Source organism: Leuciscus leuciscus (assembly GCF_965113295.1).
Source record: "Leuciscus leuciscus genome assembly, chromosome: 15".
Classification (NCBI taxonomy): domain Eukaryota; kingdom Metazoa; phylum Chordata; class Actinopteri; order Cypriniformes; family Leuciscidae; genus Leuciscus; species Leuciscus leuciscus.
In genome coordinates, this window is record NC_138739.1 from 29,409,511 (window position 1) to 29,437,213 (window position 27,703).

At 38.8% G+C, this 27,703-nt stretch overlaps 1 protein-coding gene across 6 annotated transcripts; it reads right to left on the minus strand.

The window, feature by feature from the left end:
• tcf3b (transcription factor 3b) lies at positions 1–26,002 on the minus strand. Of its 6 annotated transcripts, none has more exons than XM_082137752.1 (22): positions 25,478–26,002; positions 21,786–21,882; positions 20,607–20,679; positions 17,089–17,150; positions 16,924–16,996; positions 16,659–16,699; positions 16,429–16,561; positions 16,296–16,342; positions 13,940–14,039; positions 13,523–13,647; positions 13,346–13,442; positions 13,010–13,068; positions 12,759–12,837; positions 12,436–12,509; positions 12,051–12,251; positions 9,772–9,883; positions 9,500–9,653; positions 9,194–9,247; positions 7,127–7,365; positions 6,650–6,802; positions 855–4,405; positions 1–689 (listed from the first exon to the last, which is right to left on the minus strand). In XM_082137752.1, the coding sequence occupies exons 2-20, from the start codon at positions 21,858–21,860 to the stop codon at positions 6,657–6,659; spliced, it is 1,944 nt and encodes a 647-aa protein (XP_081993878.1). In that variant the 5' UTR covers positions 21,861–21,882; positions 25,478–26,002; the 3' UTR covers positions 1–689; positions 855–4,405; positions 6,650–6,656. The 6 variants fall into 6 exon arrangements, with proteins under 6 accessions (XP_081993878.1, XP_081993877.1, XP_081993876.1 ...); XM_082137751.1 differs by having other exon boundaries at positions 12,051–12,254; positions 25,478–26,001; XM_082137750.1 differs by having other exon boundaries at positions 12,436–12,512; positions 25,478–26,001.
• Positions 26,003–27,703: the final 1,701 nt, after the last annotated feature.

Consider the following 27,703-nt stretch of genomic DNA (forward strand, 5'->3'; position numbering starts at 1 on the left):
TGAGTGTTAAAATGTTTATGATTTAGAATTGATGTAAAATATATTTTTCTAAGACGTTTATCAGATGTTTGTACACAACAAATGTTTCTCCAGACTAGGTGCTCTTTAGCAGACATCTTAGAGATGTACCTGTGCCATCTGGGTACAGTCAAAAACATTTATGATGCATGCATAGAGAAAGAATTTATTCACAAAAGTGACAAAGTAACACTAAGTAAATACAACATATTTGATGTGCAAATTCAAACTGAGTGATGTGTCAAGCCTTGAAACAATCATCTCCCATTCCCAAGTATCAGCCCTGTACAGACCGAAAGCAAGCAAGACATGCTAGTTGTTTGCAGTCACGTCAACATCCAATTTAACCCAACAAGGCACAGTAAAACATTATTCAAACGTATCTGTGTATAAAATTAAATCTTAAAGTGACAATCTTCTTGAGTCTTTCTAGTTGTACGTCGCATCACCAGCGCCGCCTACTGGCGGATCAACGCATAAGCTATTTGTTCCCGGTGGGAATACACAGCCGTTTTCTGCAGATCCATGATAAGGAGTTGGACAACTAGTCATCATCATCCCTCTTGAATTTCCCTCTAATATATGGAACATAATCCAGAATCAGTCGCCAGTCTGTGAAATAGACAACAGCCACTCCACCAACTGTACCCCAACCGACCAGCGTGGGAACCCTGGATTGCAAGGACAGAAACAAAGTATTTCAAAAATAAATAATTACTAATAAATGAATAGTTACTATGCTATTCTAGAATTATTACAGTGGATGCTAAATGGCTCGACTCTTAAGTTAACATCTAACGTTACTTGACTCTTCAATAAATCAAGGATGAACATACCACGTTCTGGCAATTGAGACATATTTAGGTCCGATCAGCTTTATAATCTTTTGCATCATCTCACCGACCTCCTCTGTTCAATAAATAAACAAATTGAAATGGCTGTTTCAGGACCCTAGGCTGCCCCATATCAGCCTGATAGAAAATTCTGGAACTGTGCAGACTGCTCATTTGCATAAAACAGCTAAATTTATGGAGTGTTAGGCAACGTTTTAAAATAAGGCTTTGTAATGAAAATGGCAGAAAATACTGCTGATGCCCGGCATTTATCACAAGTAAATAAAATAAAATAAAATTGAATAAATAAATAAATAACCGTGAGCACAGATTCACAAGCGTGTGCAGGACTTTACCAGTCCATCTGTTTACAAGTTACCAAGCAACAACGCTTCTAAGAAATAACCAAGTTGTCACAAATATGACTTCAAAACTTTAAAAGATATTCATATGAGTTTTGTTCGAGGTAGTAGCAGATAAACGAAAACTACTGTTAAAACTATTTTAAAGGCATTTTCACACCAAGGACAATACATATAAATTTAAAGCTATGACAAACGTTCCATTTTTACTTATTTATTACAAAAAGGTCTACACAGTCGTTTTTTTTTTTCAACGATATGCCTTGACAGCCAATCAGAATCCACCTTTAAAGCGCGCGAGGATTTAAAGCTTCTGCGCGCGCTTATTATAAACAAGAGTATCGTCCGTTGGTGTGGATGCAATAGTTATCGTTATAACTGTCGTTCTTGGTGTGAACCATCTGTAAAAAAAGAAGAGAAGAAAAGAAAAAGTGTGAACGGGAAGAGTTCTCTCTTCACTCAAAGCATTTCTCGCAAAAGACACGCAATGGTAAGGCTTTTATTACAATGTTTTCTTTTATTTAACTCATTTGAAGGTATACAAGATCCAAAGCAAGACATTGAAAAAAATGTATAATTCTGTTATTAAAAATGGCACATTTATTGCTACATTACTGTTATATACAGGACAGTTCTCAATATCTACTTTATATATATATTTATAAAAACAAAGACGAAAAATAATAAAGACAAAAACCGGAGGCACTCTGAAGACAACAGCAGTATTGTTCATGTCCCTACTGCAACTGCAAGACACCAGGTTCTGTAAAATTCACACACTTCTTAATTCTGATGGAAATCATGGCAGCAATCTTACTTCGGCGCACGACCATTCATTCAAAATGTTCACTCAGTTGGACATTCAAGATGCTTCAGGGATAAAAAGAAAGTAATTTCAGACAGGAAAATCCATGATGACATGACAACACTCCTCCAGCATCTAAAACATTAAGCAGGGGGCAAAAACAAGTCCAGCACTCATATTTTATAGATACTTTCAAAATGAACATGCATTTGAGATGGTATCAGATGGATAATACAAAAATTACTTGAGAATAACAGTCTAGCGTTTCCTGCCCCCATCTGATGAATCGACCAAGATCCTTCAATTTTCTGGTGTGCTTCACAGATCACAGGACACAAGCGTCTCAAAAGCAAAAAAACAAAACAAATTCCAACCTAGTTGAGCCAAAGATGACAGGAAGAGAATCCTAAAATTGCCAAAAAGGTACACACACACACACACACACAGCATAATAATGAGGATGAAAGACTACCATGTTTCTAAATTGCAGATTAAATACTACAACACAGATACTTCCAGAAAGAAACAAAACAAATCCAAAAAGATGGATGAGCCATTTTTGCATTTTGAAATAATAAAACAAATGGTCAAGTTTACAATGAAAGTAAGTTTAGGCACTGACAAGGCATCACTCTCAAAAAATGACAGTCTTGAGAATAAGAAGGCCACAATATATAAATGTTCAAGAACTTTTTATATTTATCAAGAATTAATATTATGTTTCCATTATACTTTAGGACAACCTAAGTTCAGTATCCCCCTTACGGTGAAATGTTATTACTCAGAAATCATATCCATTGTGGACATTTTGACAATTACACAGGTTATAACACCATTTTTTTTAACCTACATACATAATTCAAACCATCAGGGAAGATCATCTCACACACATGACAGAAATCGGGTTGAGACGTACACCTTGAAATGACAATATGATCAACAAAACTCACAGTAAGCCAGTCTGATGGAGACGTGAGATTGTGTACATTTGAATATTACATTCAAACAGGTTGCATTATGTGCATTGGCGAGACTGAAATGATGGCGAATGTTGCTTACACACTACACCATTGCCTAAGAACACTTCTAGTGACGTACAGTTCCCTGAAATCAGGAAACCATCACGAGGTCTTAAACCTCAACACGCCTTCAATCATCATTATCAAATCCCTTTATCATGAGCATAGAGCTATTGGGGGGCATCTGGGATAAAATTAAGGGTGGGTCGCCTCGCCCAAACCTTGCGTTTCTGAAAATATACGCAGGGTCTTTTGAAATCGTACGGCGCATCGGAGCGTTCACTTGCGCTATAGACTCTACACTTCAAACTAATATGTTTTTGTTATTTAGAAATCTACAATGTATAGACTAACAAAAATATATATATTTATATATATTCTTACATTTTTTTTTCTCAAATCGAAATAACATCCATTACATATGCATGAGGTGGACTTGTGTACACTTTCAGACTTTTGGCAACGATGCGAGCGAGTGATGACTGAACGTATCCTGGTGAAAAAATAAAAGGGCTTACGAAAGGAAAGAGGTGAAAGGTCAACTTGGCAATTTTGTGCTTGGAAATGCAATGGAATCCAAGCATTGTTGTCATTGTAACAAAAGCTCATGTTCCTTTTATGAAGCAGTTTCTTCCGATTGGCTGAACTTGTCAATAGCATCGTGAGAGCTGATGATGCGTGATATTTCCAAAGAGATGAAACAGTCTGGAGAGCTGCGAATGCCCATGTGCTTTTCTCCCTTTCTGGAAGAGCCCTGGCCCACAGAGCAGAGGCCTGCTAGGAAATGCCGTCCTCAAAAGCACCACAGGTTCGCCCCACTTCTCATGGGGTTTGGTTACACAATGCATGTAAGACTGTACCTTTCAGTAGGGAATGACAAACCACATTTAAAAAAAAACTAACAAAAAAAAGACTTGCTCATATACAAGCAACTCCCAAACTTTTGTTCCACACGAGTAAGCAGTTTGCGTCTTATATAAAACGTAACAATTAGGCACAAATCCATGATTAAATTGACGTTTGTCTCGTCTTTCGATCAAAACTCTCTGCAGTGGAAAAAATGTCAGTTGTGGTCAGAATGTGTCTATTCCTATGATCCATCGTTGTTGGGAAGCAGAAAAATACAAAACGACTTGAGAAAGAGTTCTTCACATTTGTGCTGGTAATTGCGGTCTGGAGTGATCACGGACAAAATCTGCTGTGTCAGTTTTGGCGGGTCGGTTCATGTGTCCAAAATGGTTTGAAGGGTGCATCTCTTTATTTCGTGGATGATATGCTTTCCGAGTCACGATATGCACAGAGAGGATGAGAACGGTGGAAGAGATTCAAGGTCACTTCTTCCAGGAGCCCCAAGAAATTTCACTGGATCTAAGGAAAGAAAACAGACATGTTTTGCCATGATTTATATTAATGTTATCGTTAAATAAAACGTATTTAACGATGAATTGAAATAAAGCGGTTATGAAATAAAATATTAGATGAAAAACTTGAAATATTGCATTGGCAGCTGAAGTAAGTTGAAGTTGAAATACAGTAGGTCTACTAAAAGGACTAAAACAAATAAAAATTAAAGCTATATCTAAATATATTATCATTTTATTTTTTTAAGTAAAAAAATTACAAAAGCACAAAACAATTATGAAAACGGAAACTATAAAAAATTATAAATATACTAAAATAAGACTGATTTCTATACCAATAAGTGTATGATTACAAGGGCTGGACAATGAAACTGAAACACCTGGATTTAGACCACAATCATTTATTAGTATGGTGCAGGGTCTCCTTTTGAAGCCAATAAAGCATCAGTTCGTCTTGGGAATGACAGGTAGAAGTCCTTCACAGTGGCCAGAGGGATTTTGAGCCATTCTTCTTCCAGAACAGCGGCAGGTCACTGTGTGTTTGGTTGAGGAAAAACGCTCCTCCAAAACACCCTGAAGGGGCTCAATAATATTCAGATCTGGTGACTGTACAGGTCATGGGAGATGTTCAACTTAACTTTCATGTTCATCAAACCATACTGTCACTAGTCTTGCTGTGTGTGTTAGTGTATTATAATGCTGATACACTTCACTTCCTTCAGGGTACAATGTTTGAACCATCGGGTGCATTAGAATGGTTCGGTAGTCCTTGGCAGTGGCACGCTGATCAAGCACAGTAGGGAATACCATGATATTGCAGCCCAAACCATCACTGATCCACCCCGTGCTTCACCCTAGGCACGTAACAGTCTGGATGTTAAGCCTCTTTAAGGCAGAGGTCTTCAATCCTGCTCCTGGAGGGCCACTGTCCTGCAGAGTTTAGTTCCAACCTGCTTCAGCACACCTGCCTTTGAATATTCAAGCGATTCTGAAGAGCTTGATGAGCTGATTCAGGTGTGTTTGATTAGGGTTGGAACTAAACTTTGCAGGACAGTGGCCCTCCAGGAGCTCGATTGAAGACCTCTGCTTTAAGGCTTTTCAACACCATACTGTAAACGCCCACGGATGTGGGAAATACAGTGAAGGTGGACTCAGAGAACAATACATGCTTCACATTGTCCACCGCCCTATATGTGCACTGTTGGCACCAATGAAACCGACATTTGGCATTGGCACTAGTGACCAAAGGTTTGGCTATAGCAGCCCGACCATGAATATTGACACTGGAGGTCCCGACGAACATTTTTGGTGGAAACAGGAGAGTCGAGGTGCGCATTTAATTCTGCATTGAGTTGGGCAGCTGTGGTTTTGTGTTTTTTGGATACATTCAAGGTTAGTACCTGGACATCCCTTTCAGACAGCTCCCTCTTGCAATGACAGTTACTCCTGTTGGATGTGGTTCATCCTTTGTGGTGGTGCCGACATTAGCCTGTTTAACATGGCTCTTGATACACCACAAAGATTGGCTGTCTTGGTCACAGATGAGCACCCACAATTGGTCCTCTCTGAAATCCGAAATCTGAAATGTTTCTCCCATTGTGTTGTGTGGATTGCAATATTTCATGTACAACTGTGCTATTGCTCTGCTAATTCAACCTTCACACTGTTCTTACTGATGGAATGTAAAATCAGTAAAGATTGGCCATGTATTTATAGGCATGAAACCTCCAACAAAATATTGACCAGTGTTTTAGTTTCATTGTCCAACCCATGTATTTTAAATGTCATATGATAAATAACAGATATTCAAATTCTATACCATTGTCTAAATAAATGGGGGAAAAAACACTAAATTGAAAAAAATAGTTTAAAATAATTCAAGTACATTTTAGGCATCACATTATAATGTACAGTATGAAAAATGGATACTGGTTTTGATATTGGCTAAAGATGACATTTATCAAATTATTAGTGTTTTTAAAGATGACGGCAAAGGTAATGAACATGCATATTTAAACATACAATATCGACCGATACATAAAATAAAGAAAAGAAAATGTCTAATATTGGCAGACAATCGATATAGTAGTGATACAGTGATACTTTATTTTTGCCGTCTGAAAAGGTTTTGTAACCACTGTACACTATTTATGTTCATAATTTAATAGTGGAAATATCTACAAGTGAACAGAAAGTGTTAACATAACCGGTTACACAAAGTGAAGCCATGTATAAATGGACATTTACGTACCACATGATCACATGTGACTGACAGAGTTGCGTCCATCTCCTCCAAGGCCTTGATGTGGTCCAGACAGCTGCATTTGAGTGTCTCCAACCACCCCGGACACCTTCTCCTCTTCACGTCGCTTCAGACAAGCTGCTTTGGGGTTCAGGTTGCGTTCTGGATGAAAATGAATGTAAAAATGCTAAATGAACAGCAGCAGATTCACTTAAGTATTCAATTTGAGAAAAATATAGCTGTCTATGTAACAAAGCATTTCATTGATAAAATAAGTCTTCTTTTAAATGTAATACATTTAAAAAAGGAATTTTCTGTTGACGTATACAAGGCAAAGTGGACAAATCAGTTTGATCAAAGCCTACCATATTTCACAATCTAGTCCCAGCCTATAATTTCCCCATGAATATTCAGAATCACATTATACAAGTAAATGCTGTTGTGTTTAGATACAGAAAAACCAATAATAAGGATGAAAACACATACCACGGACTTGTTGCTCCAAGTTTAGTATCACGTTGACGGCCTGGTGCAGTATGAGCAGTTTGGTCTGGGGTTTATCGTTGGTCAGGTGCAGCTGGCACATGCGGCCCAGCTCTTTGAAGGCCTCGTTAATGTCACGCACGCGCAGTCGCTCGCGTGCGTTGTTGGCCACTCGTCGCTCCTTCTCCCTCTCGACCTTCAACTCTGGCGGTAAATCCTCATCATCTTCTTCATTGTCTAGACTGTGGAGAGACAATGACAACATTTACATTTCAGGGTTTGTTTGTTTTTTTAAAGAAAAAATTGCTTTAAATACAAAATAATAATAATAAAAAAAGATAAATAATGCGTTTAAAAAAACGGGTGCCTGCTCAAGCATAATAGATGTAAAGTTGTAAACCATTATAAATATCTTCAAGCTGTACCAGTAAAATGTTAGGTCACACCTGACATAAATGTTTTCTAGCGATAAATACCTTTTGATCTAAAGGCTCATGCATACATGACATTAATTTAGTAGAAACATATTTTGTCTGAATGCAACACTGTTCAAATGTTTGGGGTCGGTAAGATTTTTAAAAAATGTATTTGAGAGAAGTTTCTTATGCTCACCAAGGCCACATATGATAAAAACTACAGAAAAAAACAGTAATATTGTAAAATATTATTACAATTTAAAATAACTTATTTAATTTCATTTGATGGCAAAGCGGAATTTTCAGCACCATAACTCCAGTCATCAGTGTCATATGATCCTTCAGAAATCATTCTAATATGATGATTTGCTGCTCAAGAAACATTTCTTATTATTATTATCAATGTTGAAAACAGGTGTACTGCTATTTATTTTTTATGTGAAAACTGATATTTTTACAGAAAGTTCGAAAGAAAAGTTTTTGGGGTAACACTTTATTTGACAGTGTCCTTGTTACATAATGTTACATGTACCCCCATAGAAATAACAGTAAATTATGCATAATTACATGCAACTAACCCTCAACCAAATCCTAATCCTACCATAACCCTATAGTAAGTACATGTAGTTGCTTAATATTACTCAGTACTTAAATATATAATTACACTGTAACAATGACACCTTAAAATAAAGTGTCACTGTATTTGGAATAAATTTTTTTTTTTAAAGATCTCAAAGAAGAAAAAAATAATTACTGACCCCAAACCTTTTGACAACTGAATAAATTTCTTTACAAAATAACCTGTATTTTTTGCATGAGTTGGAGCAGATAGTGAAGAAAAGCAGCATACATGCAAACTCCCAGCATGCACCTCACATCATAATTTTTATACTTAAATTTGTGTTATTTCATAGTTTTACTGACTTTATCATTTTCGCTATTTCATGATGATAATAATGTTCTTAGTTCCATATATGTGGCATATTGTAAGGACTTTTATTCTGAAACTTATATCAAGTATGCCGCTGGTTGTGGTTAACTTTCACTTTCACTGCCACTTGCTCCGCCATTTTCTTCAGGTGTTAATAAAGTCCACGTTTAATACCTCGTGGCCAACCACAGCTGTAGAATATTCAGTCTGAATATTCAAACTGAATGATGCCAGTGGATGTGAACATTCAAACCAGTTATAAAGAGTTGAACAGTTCCCTCTATCCTGTCATGCTTCTTATCGTCGTAGGACGAGCATTCACCTACCTTTATTCAATATACAGTCAGTTACAGATAAATAATAAAAATGTCCAAACTTTTTACTGGTAGTATATAATCACTAACCCCTTTTAGATCAAGAGATGAATGTTGAATTAAAAGATTTATATATATTAAAAAAGAGCTTTGTCTGCTGATTTTGCAGTGCTTTGCACATTCAAAGACCTACGATTCTAGTTCATACTCATGAAAACGTCATATAGGAGAGAGTCCCACCTGTGTCAAAATCATCTTATAGTGTTTTAATGGCTTTAAAAGCCAATAGAAGCATACTGTATATTCATTTTGTACACAATATCATTCAGCCATTTAATGTTTAAAAGCGATCAAGTGTGCATCCGGAGTCTTTCACAAACATGCACTCTATGGTGGGAGATAGACTTACTCGTCTCCCTGGTCTGATAAACTTGAAAGGACTTGATGGGCAAACACCTCCTTTCTGAAAACAATGTGAGAGTTTGGGAAATGGGGGAGGGGAGAACACTATAAAACATGGTACTTTGTGTGTTGGGGATGCCCAAACACTTTGAAATCAGGCCTGGCCCAATGTGAAGACAGACAGAAATTTAGACATTTGTTGTAGTAGATCATATTAAGACAATGCAGACTTGCTTCAAACCATCATGTGCCAGAGCGTTTTCGGTTCTGAAAAAATTCAGCCATTTTTATGCATTATGGGGCGAAACTGTACCTTGGTCTGGTGCGAGACTGTTTGCTTTCCTTCTTCTCTTCTTCAGACTTATCGGCCACAGAGGAGTTCTCGTCATCCTCCTTGTCCTCATTCTTAACGTCGGATTTGTTTGACGAATGCGTGGAGTGGGCCAAGCCTCCGGGCAAACTTGAATCTAGAGACAGAAAACCGTCAAATGCATCACGCTGAAACTAACTGGCAACTTTCAGCGTTTGCATCTGTTGTTTACATGTTGGGTTGGTTCAGAAAGAGAAATTGAAACTGCTGCTCACTGTTAAAACCCTCCGGAGCTCCTCCAGGCTGTGGGGTGCCTGAAGCATGAGCTGGCTGCAACAGGGTGCTGCTGGGAGGAAGGCAGGCATGGTCGTCATGATGGCTTCCAGCCTGCAGGCAAGTGCAACAAGGGAGAGTAATTAGCACATATCAATACCCACAGGTGCATTATTATTGTTTTGTGTTACATGATCTAAACTACGGTCCTGTTATTACTGTTTGGGATGCTAATTTGAAACTGTAGCTACTGAGAGTTGTTAAACTAAAGTGAAGGTATTGCGCTTTTGAAAAAGTAACAAAAAGTAGACAATTACATAAAAGTTATGCACACACACACACACACACATTAAAACTTAATTTCTCCCGAGTAGCAGCATAAAACTTCAATAAATTTAGTACATCATTTGAAACAACGTTAGCCACTTTACATGGCCGCTCGCTCTAACGTTAATATTAACCTAGATAAATATTATTAGGCGCATATCCAAGTGTTCGTGTGGAGTGTGAAAGCTAAATTAGTACCGCGCTTACTACATGCTTAACTTGACATGCATTTCTCACTACTGTGGGACGAATCAGCATCGTCAACTTCATCTTTGCAGCCGACACGGACTCAGAAATCGATTAATAATGAATAAATTGTTAATTTTCAGACACGATCATAATCATTACTTTTGCACTGGAGCAAGCTTTATGTGTGCGCTTGAGAGCTTAATTTATATCTTAAATGCTCATTATTATGGTTTAGAATTTCTCTGTAATGTAGAACATTGTTACATTTAACATTCTTTCTCAGTCCTGAAACTGAAACCATTTTCCAATGCCACTCCCCAAGTATATATTTAACTAATTAAATTAATATCATAAACATCCCAGTAGAATGGCTTAAATGAGCGACTACTCAACAGAAAATGTATTTAGTTGACAGCCCTAATATATATATTTTAAAGTTTTTAATTGCGATTAATCACACCTTTTTGTGCGATTAATCGCACACTTTTTGTAAAAATTAAGCATACACTATTTATCCTGTTTATCCAGCAAAGTAAACCATTTGATTAAAAAAGGTGATAAATTTAGGTGTCTTTCCAAAAAAAAGGACACTTTGAGACTCCAAAAGAACACCAAAAAACTGAATGCTATAAGGAGTCCATAAAATTCATAAATGTATGCACAACCAAGCACCCATAAAAAAAAATAAAAAACATTATAGGAAAGAAAACTTTTCAGATTTCAGTGTACAGGTAGACTTGTTTACATTTGAAACAAGTCCAGTTGCGATACCGAATAGTACCACATGTTTGCGAATCAATTTAACTGACTCACGCGTGCTCTACTGTACGACCCTTACGTCACCGCAATCGTCTTTACCTTGATTGCAATCCTCATCCATCAAAACTTTACTAGCGAGATGCTGGTTTGCTTTATCCAGCCAAGAAACATAGTTTGCGTATCATCCAGCCATACAGCGTTGGGATGTTTTGACGTTCCGCTCAGTCTGTATTTCACACAGCGCGATGCGTAAGGCTCACGCTCTTCAGAAACAATCACAGAATATGACACACACACTAGAATGAATAATTCACTGAAAACACAACGTGAGTCTCTATTCTCTCTGCCATCTCTGATACAATCAGCCTGGTTTACTTTAGTGCGGTTTTGGACTGATTGTTTGAATGAATTCGCTTACTGGATCACTGGACTGAAAACTTTCCTGGAGTTTAGCGGCTTAAAATGATCTGATCGCAAACAGAGAAGCGAAATTGGGTTAAAATAGAAATTTCCGCCTAACAGGGTTACAGGTGCTTGCGCCATTGTAGATGCTTTGTGTGATAAACTCACGACTCCCAAGATCATCTAACTGCGTGACGTAAATTAAGTTAATGACGCAATTTCGCATGCTTCATTAATCTATTTGCGTAAAATTATTGTAGCGCGTTAAGGATTTTGAATGAATCACATGCGTTTAACATTGACAGCCCTAGAATACACACACACAGTGTCCTTATGTTATATGTACTTACTATAGTAACAACACTAAATTATGCATAATTTAAAAGCTGCAGTCCCTAAACCAAACCCAATAATGAGTACATGGTAATTAATATTACTAATTGCTTTTGTGTAATTACACTATAACAAGGTCACCTTAAAATAAAATGTAAGCAATACTTATAATGAATACCGCATCCAAATAAACCAATTCATTAAAAAGATGATTCCACAGATGCCATTTTGTGTTATTCATTGAATCATACTACTCTGTCTCCACACTAACCATGGCAGGGTGTCTGTTACTTAGGGGCAGTCCTGGGTTGGAATAGGTCTGAGAGAGACCCCCCATGGATCCACTGGATGTGGAGACGGCACCCAGTAGGCCATGCATGTCGGCGTGGGCTCCAGGAATTCCCGGGGCCTGACCCACCGCATGACTTCGGAGCACGTGAATGGCCTCCTCCAGTCGGTCTTCCATTTTGTTCTGCTGTGGAGAAATATTATTGATATTTACCTAAAAGAATACATGAAATTTTATATCATAAGGTATTTTAAAAATGGAGAAACTGATAACTAAAATTTTAAATATATAAATAATAGTATTTAATAATAATGCCCAATCAAAAAGTGACACTTGAGCCATTGAAAAGGGATCTTTTTAAACTTACCAGTGCATGTAGTCCAGCCTCATAGTTAGGAGACAGAGCAGTCTGGCCAGAAGCTCTCGACCACTGTGCTGCACCTGCTGAGAAGAACATGATACAAAGCCTTAGTGTGGAACATGTGGAATGCCACTGTGACACAAGATGGCGCTCTAGAGCTTCATATTCACATTTACACCTCTGCCTACACAAAGCCCATCAATCTAAAGGGAATGATTTACGATTATTCTGGCTTCTTCTGCATTCACATATTTGTCTTGGTACCTATCAACACAAACAGATCTAATGAACCGGATCTACCTTTGACAGAATAAGATAGTGTATCTTACTTGCAATGCCCTGAGGGGAGCCCACAGGAGTGGAAGGAGTGGAGGAGAAGTTGTTGCTGTTGTGGTCCGAAGGGTAGATCTGTCAATCAAAAACACATGGAACATGACTAAATTTGAAGCTCTGCACACCTCCAACTATATGGCTAATAATAATAATAGTCTGTAATGAAAGGATCATTGAAAGTCTGAATAATCCTTTGACTTCACATGGCCAAATGCTCTTTCATGGTGATTAATGGAAGCTCACTCACCGAAGCAAGAGCTTTTCCGATCTCATCACCTGAGCTGCTTGCGACTGGGCCTCTATTGGCTGTGGGGGAGAATGAGAGAACTTATTAACTTCATTTATTACATCAATGTCATGTCTCCTCAGCTGATCCATAATTTGCTAATCCGCTAAAAATAACCATTCAAAATCTGAATGAAAGATTGAAGGCCATTTCCTCAATTATAGTTCAAGTTCAGACTAGTCTAAGACCAAAATTGATTTCACAAGAAGAATCAACTTTAAGATCCAATCTGAACCCAATTACAAGCTCATTTCACAACCTAGAGGACATCAAATTAAAATGATGAAGGTAATTTACGCAAAATGCTGTCTGATCCATTCATGGAGGATGAGTGGCTATAGGCTGCGGAGCCCGAATGGAAACCATTGACGTCCGCTCCATGCAAAGGGTAGTTCTGTAGAGGCAAACACAGTGATTGGAGCTTCTGAAATTTAAGCCCTTCTCCAAAACCTTCAAAACGTTCAGAAGCCATACCATCCTGTCTTGTGCGTTTATTGCGGAGAAGGAGCCAGGCTGATTGATGTGTGGCGAATTCCCCAGCATAGCCGTGTATCCTGACTGACCTAAGGGTCCAGAGGGGTCCCAGGAGTGTAGGCCCTCTGCGAACACAAAGGCAGATGGGAAGGATCAATACCAGTCAGCACAAGAACCTGTGCAGACATGCTATCATAATCCACAGAAACATTTGTCTTTGTGCATGTTCCTAATTTCAAACAAATCAAACAAACAAAACTACAAGATAATTGCTTAATCATTAATAATCTGTTTGCAACATGTCTGCGTGAACATAATATGTACCAATTAATATTAGCATCACATTAGGGCTTGGGGAGATTGGGTTTTTAGATGTGGCACAGACTTCTGCATAATTGTATTTCCCCATGTACACACCTTGCATGTAAAAAGATCCTGGGTACACAGTGCCAGGTTTGGAGCCCGGGTAGGCAGCACCGTCACGGATATAGTCATCACCAGAGGTGGCAGCATAAACCTGCATTTATAAACAAGGTACATGAAGGACATGAAGACACATGACATTCATATAGTAACAGGGTTCATATGGACGAAAAAACCAAGGCAAATCGCTTTCACATGAATGCGCAACTTGGTACGGAGCCCATGAAGCTGGCAAGCACTTTGTGGTTTTCGGTACAAATGACGTGTACGCGTGTTTCCATAGTGCCCCCTCAGATAAAGTGGCAGGGACAGAGAACAGAGCATGCTGGGAAATGCGCCACGGCCATCTCATGGCACAGTCGGCGCTTCCTCTCGCACTCCCATGAGCCAAAAAAGGAGAGGGAGGGCAGCTACAGGGAGCACAATCACTAAGAGTGAGTCCAAATCAAGCTAAGCACACTGGGTAATGACATCTCCCATAACACTGAAATGGAAAAACAAGGTACTTGTTTTGTTTTTAATAATAATAATTATATAACTAAATTATACCAATATACAATATATATCTTTCATAGGAAGCCTAAAATGGAACTGAATGATGATCGGAAACTCGTCTGAATACAGGAGCCTCGAGGCATACGTTCATACAGCGTATTCACCAACAAGCACGTTTTAACATGTATGATTAGTATGTTTGTCTGTATGTGCGCATACATGAGCGAGTGTTTGGGAGGGAGGGGGCGCCGGCGGGCGGGTGGGTCTAGGGCCAGTGGAGAATACAAATCCAGCAAAGCGATATTTCTCTTTTGCCTGTAATTTGATTTAACAGGGAGAAGTGGGATGGGAATGGAGAGATGCACTTCTAATTACAGAGCCATCTGCCTACTCCTGGAGCCCGTCCAACTCCACAGGCAGCTGGGCTGAAGAGGGGAGGGGTGAGAACAGTGGGGGGAGAGGTCTTGCTGAAGAAGTGGTAGGAGTGGAGCAAAATAGACTGGTCGATTATGTAGAAACCACATAAAAGAACAAATGAGGGAGGGGGAAAAAACCTGCGAATGGCCCTCTTCTCTGAAGTTCACCAGGAAACACATCCTCACAATGATTTGTTGATGCACTCGACAAGATCAAGGCAAGCCCAGACAAGTTAAGGATCAATATCCTTTAGTGCTGAGCCAAATTTGGATTTAAACTTAAAATATCTAATGCATGCTAAAAGTAGCAGGTGAGCATTGGCGCAATCATTGGGGTGTTATAATGCTGTGGCGGCACAAGAGGAAGTTATACTGAGCCATAGAGTGGGATTCAGCAGGAGCTAGAACCCTTGCTCATCAGAAGCCATTAATCTGAGCTAAGACAAGCGAGCGAGAGAGCGCGAGAGAGAGAGAGAGAGAGAGAGAGAGAGAGAGAGAGAGAGAGAGAGAGAGAGAGAGAGAGAGAGAGAGAGAGAGAGAGAGAGAGAGAGAGAGAGAGAGAGAGAGAGAGAGAGAGAGAAAAAGTGCAACGGGACTCACAACTGGGTCACTTTGGAAGAGGGGGAGGATATGGTCTAGCATGGGCAAATCTGTAGGATCGTGTTTGGGGAGAGGGTTTAGAGGGCAAAGTGTTGAGCTAATGTGGATTTAGACTATGAAACAACAGTTACGCATCCCATTACTCAAAAGAAGTGATTTGGAAAGGGGTATGGCTACTTGAATGTTTCCTCAAGTTAATGTTGACTTGCAATGGCCAAAGGTTCAGAAATATTATGAACCTTAGTCATGGAAGAGGTCTTTTTATTTTGACGCAAATTAAAATACATACCGTCTGTTCAATCAAAAGTCTGTCCACTGGAATGTTTTTGGAAGGATGTTTTGTTGCCTAAATGATTGACATTAATATAATCTTTTAGGAGGACTCCTACGTCTAACACTCACTGCCGTTTTCGTGTTTGTTCACGCCATATTAAATATGCTTCTGCTCCAAATAAGATCTATAGCAGGGGTGTCCAATCCTACTACTGGAGGGCGACCTCTTTCAGGCATGTATGTTAAATCTATTGTACTCGGTAGGAAGGTGCTCCTCCAGTGACACCCCTTGTCTATAGGCTTTGGGACTAATGTCAAACCATTTCAGATGCCACAAATACTGAAGTCAACACTAAAAGTTCCTGTAATGGACACTATATAATTCTTACGTACTTAAGCTCTTATGGTAAGCTTATCAGCCACTGCAAAAGAGCAGAACTTTGCTGACTTAACATCTGTGTATTTCTTGATAATTAAAAACATGATATCTTGAAATTGAGATCTTAATGAAAAACTTTCTAATGGGAAACATTGGTGAGATAGAATATTTCAGAAAGATCACTCACTGAAGATGGCAGTCCTGGCGGCTTCCTGATCTTTTTTGGTTGGGGATCTGTGAAAAGATTAAAACAGACATGGTACTCTTTTTCTTTCAATATTGACTAGACCCAAGTCTAGAAAGTGATGTATGTTCTTTACCCATGGCTCCATCAGAGGGGCGTCTTCGGGGGTTGTTGGGGTATGAAGGGTAGAATTGTGAGCCTGACTTCAGACCGGATGGGGACATGGCATCTGCAGAAGGCATGGCGATGTCTGAGGGCAAGAACCCCGGCTATAGGGAACAACAGATTGGTGGGTTTGGATCAAAAGAGAGAGAATGATATTAAGGAGAACTTTCAAGAGTTGATCTTTGACTTGATTCAACTTACCTGGCCCCCAAAGGAAGAGTATGGACCCCTTTCATTCTTACCTGCGAGTAAAAAAATAGTGGGTATTGTTAAATACATATGTCCAAAAGTCACAATGATTGGAGGAATCACAAGTCAATTAAGAGTGAATTGACTTCTGAGAGTGAATCCATTTGGTGAGGCCAAAAATGAGCTCATTTACCTTGGGCAACCTCGAGGCAACCCATGGGGCAGTTTCTACAACAGTAGCTTTGAGATCAACCAACCAAACATTGGTAAAACTCACCACTAATCCCTGTGCCAAGGAATGGGGAAGATAGTCCATCATGTTCATTGTAGTGCGAACCCTCTCCATAGCTCTGGAAAAGCAAAGACAGAAGCAGGTCAAAACTATAAAACATGCCCCAACAACACCTTTAGACGGCCAACAAGGCATTGGGTTTGCCCGTACCTGGTTAAAAGATGGACTGTTTTGATCTCCGGCAGCCCAAGTACTACTGCGCTCTTCCATACCTACAAAGCAATTGATCACAAGCTGTCAGACCAATTCTCCAATTCTGGCATGCACTAAACCTTCCCATCAAGATCCTTCTTAATTCTCCGTTCATGCAATAAGGCCATTGGACATTTGGCGGCTGGTTCTCGGTGCTTGTCAGACAGTCTCTGGATCTCATCCAAAACCATCACACCACACTAATATCCATGTCATTCAGCAAGCCTCAACATCACTGACCATAAAGGGAGCATTCATTCAGTCACTGGATCTCATTAAGACAAGTTGGGGGGAGGAATATCACGGCAAGCAGAACAAAAACAGGCTGATCAAAGAATTGCGAAATTAGCATCATTGTACAATTGGGAGTGGAGACCCATAGGGACAACACAGGTCTCAGAACAAGGCATACAGGATATGTAGTGTGTGTACAAGTTTCTCCTCATTGCCATCAATATGCTTTATATGTAGAAATATGGATATTCAAAAACATTGCGGAAACGTTTTAAAGTGTACTGGAGCAGAAATTCCTCATAAAGCATTCCCCTCTGCCTCCTGTCTTATGCCTTAATGCAAAGCTCTCCAAAGACACATGGCTTAATTGCATGCTGATTTGCATAATTGTGCATATTAATGCAGTTGGTTTATGAATATTCATATTCTCCTTTTGATTTTTTTTTTAGGTCTAATTAAAAATGTGTGAGAGAAGAGGGGGTCTCAGCCAGAGCGGCCACTGAAGGCTGAGCATGAGTGATGAAGCTAACAAAGCAGAGCAAATAGCGACATCCACGCTGACAGCCGTGATCTATGGAGCCCACGCAGGCAGCATGGGAAATGAAGTGGGCACTGACTGAGTGAGTGAAAGAATCTCCCTGGCAGACTTATGTGGGGAAAAAATGAAGTGGCAGAGATACGGATTCAGATGCAGAAGGACCATATAAGAGGTTTAACGTGGCGAATGGCTTTGGGTGGCATTTGTCAGTAGGACTGACAATTTGAACAACAATATTGGCAAACTAAACCGGTGGTTTTTCTGTCAGATTTGGTTTTGCATATACAACGTGGCTTTGTGTGAGGATACAATGCAATTTATCTTTTGAGTTATTGGCCACTTATTTGCTGCAAGCATCAAAATGCAATTCTACAAAGACAAATCTGACATTCAGTCAAGCAGGAACTGATTCCATTTCCTGCGTTGAGGAAAGATCATTTCCTTTATACACTCCTTCAAATGCATCAGCTCTACAGCGTGCCATTATTCATATGTAGATCGCAGCAGATATAAAATGTGAAGTCATAAAGACTTGAGGTGTGTGTGTGTGTGTAAATGTGCTTGCATGTTAGGGGTGTAACCGGGGGGAAATGGGCTCTGTCCTGTCCTAACGCTGTCCTCAGTGGGTGACGTGTTGGGCAGCTGTGGAGGTGAGCGAGAGGACGCCTGGTGAAGTCCTCCCATGCAAGAACTCCCGCAAACAGCAAGGCTATGCCCAAGGAGGGGGGAGGAGATGGCCTAATGCAATTAGCACCCTTCCGAGCACTTTTGTCTCGAGGAACAGATGCACTTCTGAAGGCCACTACTTCCTCGAAACATGTCCTTACTTTGTGGATTTTCAGATTGAATCATAGGGGACAGTCAGAAGTTTAATTACTGTCCAATTTGTAAATCATGGTTTAAAGCTGAAAAGTTACCCAGTCCATGCAAGGAAAAAGGTTTAATTCAAGATCACAGCTTGTTACAACACTTTTTTGGGATTTTTAAGTAATGTTTTGGGTTGAATAAAAGTCGAGCTCTATCAACAGAATTTGTCACGTTACCACAGACAATAAAATATGACTTGTCCCATAGTTCTTTATAAGCCAAAAAAAAAAAAAAAAAAAAGGACAGGGCAACACAATAAATGTTAAAATACACAGTTTTGAAGACATACGTTTTAACATAAGACTAGTTTGATCAATTGCAAATAATAACCTTGCCTGTGCAAAAATATATATAAAACTTGCAATTCCTGTCATGACCATGTAATGTCAATAAATCCTGGAACTTTTGGACAATTTGTGCAAAAGAAAACCTTTTTACAAAAAGAAGACTCCAAACACACAAATCACATTGGTGATGAATAACTAAAAGTTTATCTGGCTGGAACAGTGGTCTCAACACAAAACTGACAACTTCACAGTTCAAATAATACACTTTAAGGACAAACGTAAGTGATTTAAAACCTTTAAAATGCTTCTTAATAAAAAGCTGAGGATAATCATATTTATTTTCTGTGGTAAACGAGAACATGCCAACAAATTATGCCAACAGAGCTTAAGATTTACTGAACCCTTCCTTAAAGAGTTCAACTGAATACTTCTGTAGAACTGTCCTTTGGACCTTTTTTCTCAATAGTGAATCTGAGAACATGTCATATCCTGTTATACAGAGTTTACAGGGTGAGTTTTATGTTGACTGATGTGGAGACCTTCTAGAAGCATCTCCCAAGTGACAGATTTAAGAGTCGGGGTCACCTCGGTGTCAGGTAGCTCTCGCAATAAAAATCTCAAACTGAGACATTAGCTTGGCCCTGCTATGGAATTGGCACTTTAGGCCACCACAGACCGAGAGTGAAGCTGGTGATCTTTCACGGTGTTTCTTTTGCTGTTTTCATGCGGCCTCCTGCGGGGTGGTGGGAGGTATGAGAGAGCTTTGTTGCAGAGTAGGTCCATTTCCTGTCAGTTGGCAGGGGGAGAAAGTGTTTTCTTGTGTGGGGGGAGGAGTGTTTTACGCGGTGGGGTGGGGGAATCGTTTGGAGACCGTAAGGCCTTTATTTAAGTCTTTGTTCTCAGATTGTTCTTATTCAAGGCTAATGTTTGGAGTGTCGATTGGGAGAAAGACAGACAGGCTGGAAAGACTTGAAGAGAAACGCATGGGACGTTCATGCCTTTGACAGCTTGTGAAACAATCTTAACTGGAGCAAAACCAGCCAACAATGGGAGCAAAAATAACATGTAAGAGTGGGGTGTGCAACTGGTTATAAAGAAAAAGACGACAAACATAGAAACAAAGCAAAATACAAACTTTTTAACTGACAATGAGATTTGGGCTGTTAAAATGTTCAGGACTCAACCATTTTTACAAACAGCAATGCAACTAATCAGTCCCTCCTCTTGACCTAACAAAGTTTTTATGATGTTCAAGTTTGTGCAATAGTGCTTCAACAGAACAACCAGTTCAAAGGGATGCAAAAATGCCCCAAGCTTTGACTCTGGATATACTACAGTGTATTCATAAAAGAGGGGATTTAGGAAAACAAGAAGAAGCATGTTCTCTTGCTCTGTTGAGAGAAGTGAGCACTTAGCAACTAGCCCAAACACCTCAACTGCTATAAAAAACATCACTTTAAACTCATGAAATGCACAAATATGGCAAAAGTAATGTGTGATATCTCTCTAAACAAGCAAAAAAAGGCATGCGTTTAGTAGTGAATATTTACCTGAACCACTAAATTGACTGCTAGCAAGTGTGGTTGGTCTGTTCTTCCCATTAGCCACAGGTGGCGCAAACATCTACAACAGATAAATAAGAAACAGAGATCGAGTTTAAGCATAGTAGCATATCACAGCAAACTCACTTCAGTAGGCTCCACGCAATGTGACATCAAGTTTAGCTAGTTCAAACGTTTAATGCTTAAGGTCACATCACCTTTGCCAGATATAACCCACTAAAATGGATCAATCTGGAAAGAAAGAAAACAACTCATAAAGTAGTACAGCTCTTAAAGATGCATCCTTGTCTTAAACTACAAAGAATTTGTAGGTTTGAAGGTTTCACAGAAAGGGGTGAAGAACACCTGTTTACTTGGATAGATGATGTCTCTTTGTTTTTGAAGTGCAAAGATAAACCTATAAGCAGCAACAGTGCCAGCCTTGCATGTGAGGGACATTCTGGTGTGGTAGACATTTTTCATGACGTGAAACATCTTTTACACCACAAGAAAGAAGATTCTGAATGCATAATCCGCAAATCCTTCGGTTTTTGCAAAGGTTCAAGGCTGGAAAATTAATGCGATATGAGGGAGTGACTAAACCATCAACAATTTGTAATTAGATGTGAGATCATAATGCATTTGGTCTGGCACGTCTGATTATCAATGTATTGTCTTAATTGATTCACTGCTTCAGTAGATGGCAATTTTCCAATGCAATAAATTAAGCATGGTCGAGCCATCCAATGAATCAAGCGATTAACATTTTTATATTTTCACTATTTTTTAATGCTATTAAGGATGGCATGACCGCCAGGAATAATCAATTTTTAACAACAGGTGAATGGAGAATAATAAATGAAAGGATAAGGAGAAAAAAAATGGTGAGATGTTAAAATTAGAGAGGATTGAGTGATGGTTATTATGCCGAAGACGTTTCAGATGGCAAACCACACTTCCCAGGAGCCAGTCGGAGGATTGCACATGATTTAATGATCCATTATCATGTTTATAGCCACCAACAACACTTCCATACATTCAGCGTTGTAACGTGAGATGCGATCAGTCCGAAGAGGAATGAAGAAAAACTGATAACCCCTGACTACAAGGTCAGATTTTGTAGAAGAAAATAAGGATAGATGCAAATCTATAAAGCAGTTTTTGTCCAGACTCCAGTTTCTTCCTTACCGCACTGAAATCCAACAGGTCACTGAGTTCCTTATCTGTTCCCACTGTAGCCATTCTCTGGTGCGCCTCGTTCATACCACTCGGTCTTTAAAGCACCCTGCAGGAGAAAAGCAGAGTAAGAGACAGCTGTGGCGAGCCGTCTAAAGACCAGATGAATGAGAAAGGCAGTAAAGAAGTGCAAGTCAAGTGTCGTCGTATGGAATAGTAGATAGAAGTGGAAGTGTATTGTACTTATAATATACAGATCTCAAGAGTATATTACCAGCGTTTGCATGTCCCACATTTCTTGTCATGGATTGAAAAATTTACTACATTTAATTAACTAACTAAGCATTGCTTGAGAAGGTTTCACGAAACACCAGTGCCAAGTTATTATATTTGTCTAAGAATTCAATCTTAAATCTAAAACTTGCCTGATAATAAATTTGGCCGAGGAAATCCAGTTTGTTTTACACTTGCGTTAAAACGACATGGCTAGAAAAGCATTACAAGAAAAAGTAAAACCATTTTTTGTCAGTCCTTCTATATGGGTCCTCAACCAGTTTTATAATATCATCACTCTTATTAATATTGTTGTGTTATGCAACATAAGGACAGCAAATGAAATCAGCAATAAATCAGTTTCCATGAAACAATGATATCTATCAGCACATGGAACATGCAAATCAGTGTTCTTAACTTATTGTACATCACTATCCTTTGTATGATTTATAGTTATCTGGCCAGTAGTTTTGCATAAAAGGAGACCATCAAACAACGAGGAAAACATTTAAACGACCTCCAACTGGAGTAAAATGTTTAAAAAGTTGCTAATTTGATCACATACAATGATATTGTCAAATACTGCAAGAAGAGAAACTTTTCTCAGTGGCATCTTAAAGGGTTAGTTGAAAATTACCCCATGATTTACTCACTCTCAAGCCATCCTAGGTGTATATGACTTTCTTCTTTCTACTTTCATCCAGGCCGTATGCTGGAAGCTAGTTATTTTGGTTGATAAAGTAATAAATATGGATATTTTCCTTCAGAAGGCCTTTATTAACCCCCTGGAACCGTATGGATTACTTTAATCATGGATGGATGTGCTTTTTTGGGCTACAAAATATCATCCTCCATTCACTGCCATTATAAAGCTTGGAAGAGCCAGGACATTTTTTAATATAACTCTGATTGTATTCGTCTGGAAGAAGAAAGTCATATACACATGGGAAGGCTTGAGGGTGAGAAAATCATGGGGTAATTACAATTTTTGGGTGAACTATCCCTTTAAGGAGTCCTGTACGCTATTGCATGCCAACAGGTGGTGTGCTTTAGCAGTTCTTATTAGCCTTTCCCATCAACAGTCTGATTATAACACTATTGCAAGCCAATGGCTAAAATAAAAGTGTTTTTACACCTTGCAAATACATTTTATTCACACTGCTTTCTTGACTCCCATACAAAAGCAACTGAATAAAAACATGAAGCCCCTCAGTAAAAAAAGACAATACAGATATCCAAATCCATGCAAAACGAAACAAAGACAAATCACACGCAAAAATATATTTCACTCAGTATACTGGCATTGTTCCATGTAAAATCTGACAAATGTCTCAGAAACTAGACATGGAGCCGTTTTAACTGCTATGGTCAGCCCTGCTGGTTGACGTACGAGGTGAGGGCCATAGTATTAGGGTTGGAAATCGAAAACTGGTTCTTTTTAGGCCTATATGAAAAATGGAAACGCATGATTTATGACGTACAGGTCCTATAATAGTTCTCAAGCGTGTAGATCACCATATTCTGAAAGTTTTTCCAATTCCTATTATTATTGAATCTACAGCTTGAAATACGCGATCAGACTAGTCCGATTCTTGAACCAACGACTCTACGAGCCGATTCTTTTAAGTGATGCAAAATACAGGGCAACCAGCATGATTCCATTTTCGAACGAACGATTCTTATGAATCGGTTCTGTGTCGTGCATCAACAAATGCTTATGAATCAGTCGGTGCTGTTTATGAATTAATCTAACTCACTTATAAGTTTTTACTTTAGTTATATCTGATTCGAAATGAACCTGACTTAAATAAGCATAGGCCTAATTACTGACTGGTTGTTCATATGACAACGTGTATAAGACAGGCCTACACAGCATAGACCTAAATTAATGAAATGTGTTACCTTTTGTTTGTTTACTATTTGCATTTAGAATTAAGCCCGATTTTAAAGAATTGCATTAATGGTGTCTCTAAAAGTCTGTAAAAGTGTAAACACACCTTTGAAAAAAAGTGTAGCCTACATGTAGCCTATCTATTCCGGTTCTGTTTAAATTTGAAATGTTCACACAATTTGACAATAGACTGTTGTAAATGCAATAGGTGTAGCATTTTTCCCTCAAAATATTATTTCGCCAAAAGCTATAAATTCGTCAAGGAATCGTTATGAGGAAACTGAAGCAGAATCGTTAAATTCCTTACGATTCCCAGCCCTAACGGTAAAGGTTCCTATCTTGACTATCTCACACACATACACACCTACGGGAAAATAAATAAAAAGGTGACACCGAAAACCAGGAAAAACACGCGTTTGGAAGGCATTTCGTGGCTTTAAAATAAAAATGTAGCCTATCTTTAGTCTGCTATCATCACTGCAGCTTATTGGCGGTTAGTCTAGTTGTAAGAGAGCGCAACAGTGTTGCCACCAAGCACCATAGTGTACCCGAACTAAATCCACGTTATGTATAAAAATACCGCAAATATACCACGATAAGGTCTAGCCTATTTAAAAAACAACTCTGAATTATTGAAAGTGGAACTAGTGTTTAGTCACGTCCCTTTCTTTGTGTAAGTAGGGCTAAGCTTACCCAGACATGAACAATGTCAATATTTATTCTCAGTTGTAAACTTATTGTATTCCGATAGCTAACCATTTCAAAAACCGATAGGCCACATCGATCGCACGCACGTAATTTTGATAAGCACGGAATTATTATCAATATTAACCAGGCGTCCGGCCGATAATTCTCAATTATTCATGGTGTTGTGAGATAAACGTACGAGCTTGGCTGGGGATAAAGCTAAAGTTAATAAAAGTACCGCGACAAAATGTCAACTTTTCCTCAAGAGACTCGCGATTTGATGAAGGCGAGTGGGGGTGGGGGCACGAGGAATTTCCTGCCAAAAATATTCAACGAAGTAACCGAATAAACCAAAGGCTTTGTGAAAAGCAAACCTGAATACAACGCACTACAACTAGGTGCTCAAGTTTAGTAGGAAGTGATACATTTTAACAAGTGTAACAAATGTAGCATATGTAACTTTCAGCCATTAGAAATTTGTCAATTACATTTTCACTGACAGCTCTCGCTCTTGACTAGTCAGTTCAACTCATACGCGCCCCACAAAACTAATCCTTACTTTGATAAAAGGACAAAGGAGTCATTTCTGTTAGGATAGAACTGGGTTAAAGACCACCAGCACAAAACTGGGCAGGACTTCCCACCACCACCACAGCCACTAAGCAAGCAAAAAAAAAAAAAAAAAAAAAAAACTCTGCATCCCCCCACTTCCATAAGCAGACATCCCAAAAACTTGCTAAATTGAACTTCAATAGGCTACGCAATTATGTGCCTTCTCTGATGTAAATGAGAGACTAAAATTATTCAACTTAGTATCCCAGTAAAACACTACAAAATAACCAAAAAGCATTACCTCTGTTTATCAGTTGTATTACATCCAGTTGTAAAAAAGAAGGGTTGAATCTCGCAGGGAAAAAAACATAAAACTTGAAAGAATTTGAAGCACGGCGCATTAAAGGCTGATAGGCGCAACAATGTGTGTTATTCCTCCTTTGACATCCTCCTACAAAACACAAACGTCACAAATACAATGTTGCAGGTCTGTATCCAAACAATCCCGCGCCACGACTTCCTTTATGTTGTTACAATTGAGGTGAATTCATTCTTCTAGTAGACATCTTGACCACCTCCATCCACATTGTGAGCAGCAACAATGTATTCCTCCGCATGGAAAGAGGGGCCTCAAACGCTCGGGTGTCCAGTTTCATGTGCCCAGGGGAGTCAAGAGTTTTTTCGACAAGGTCTACGGATTAAAATGCGCGGATGAGTCAGGACGCGCACAATGGTTGTTAATCATTTGTCAGTCAAGGTTTAATAGGTATGCTTTAAGGAAAAATGAATTGATAAAAGGAACTATAATTTCCGGCGGAGGTTGATGGTAGAAAAGTAAGCGGCATTTATACAAGAGCAGCAAGAGATGGAGAGATAAACCCGCATGCTAGTTGCCAATAGAAAGGCGACAGGAAATGATAGGCAGATGAAATGTCCAATAGTTACACGTTTATTCACTCCAGACCCGCCCATTACATGACGAACGCTGTGTGTTCAGTGAGGCTGACTGAAGGGGCTAAGCACAGCCTGCGTGACATCATTTTATTAGTCTGGTTAACGTGCACGCCCGCGCGTTGTATCGCTACTTTGAAAAAAAATAAAAATCGTTAAAGCGTATTCATAATCCGGCGCAGAAACTTTATGAATATTACTTTTGAATTTTTTTTGAAAAATGAACAACTTGGTAGTTTGTAACTAAATCTGTACTTAATTTGATTACATCATTGCCCGGTTTCACAAAGCTTAAGCCAAGCATTTTTGAGCTGTCTTAACTGAAAGCAACTTGCACTGACATATGTTAATGTTTTTTTCAAAGGCACGTTTATAAAAGCTTCCTAATTTACGGCCTACTCCTGGCTCAATCTAAACTGTCTGTGAAACCAGGGCCATTTGTTTCTTAAGGAACAATATGTAAAATTTGTGGATTACAATTTTTAAAAACCACTAAAACAATGTTATATATTTTGTTGACTTGTGTGACAGTGCCACTAATGTTTAAATCCAGAGAAATCAGCCATTTTAACCAGTGTAACGGCGTCAGTGTGATGACCACGTTACCCTCGATTTCCAGGTTTACTTCCATAGAAACCATAGAAACACCAAAGACGCTTTAATATTGTTTATTAAACAGGTGAGCAACTGTTTAGATAGGTTTGTCAGGTTAGTCATATTGCTTGAATCTCGTTTTACCGCGATTTTTGTACCATGCCTCAGAAGTGGCTAACATAAGCTGTATTTGTAGTAACAGTAGCCTAATACAGCATTTTCTCCACCATACAATATATTTTAAATTGAACTGCATGCCATTTAGCAACACAAGTCATCCATCTTTTATTAATATGATGCTCTAATATCGATCTAGCTTGCAAAGTGTCTCATAACAGCCACCGAGCGAATGCACAGAGTAGCGTTAACATAACTTTCAACACACTCAAACATATTTTTAGTTAATAAAACTTTAATACATTAGCTCACAGATGAACGTGATTTCTGTCTGAGTCCCGTCAGATTGCTTTCCATCGGCTGTGGAGGTGAAGACGACAACTTCCAAGATCCTACGCTCATTCGTCATCAAACTACGCGTTTGTTATTGTTTTGAATAAGCGACATCTAGCAGCGAAACTTACATACTGTGCCTTTAAGGCAAGCATTATATGACGTCTACCTTTATTGATCCAATAAGGAGCCTTCAAACAGAAGCTTTGCATTTCAGTAAACGGCTGATATTTAAATGTTTTTATTTTTTGCCTAATTTAACTGTCAACAGTAATAAATTACATTTCTGTCCAACATAATCATTAAATATATTAAATAATATATAAACAATTCTTGAAATACCTACAATTATTCTGGGTCTATAAATAACTAATAAAGTTTAAACCAAAACGTGGCAAAGTTGCATATATCATATTTTAAAGAACTAAGCTGGCATGTGAAACCAAAGCAACCAAATCAACATTTAAGTTAACCATCACACTTAACATTTTGCCCTACTGAGCATGTACTTCTAGCCATAAATCTTACCACA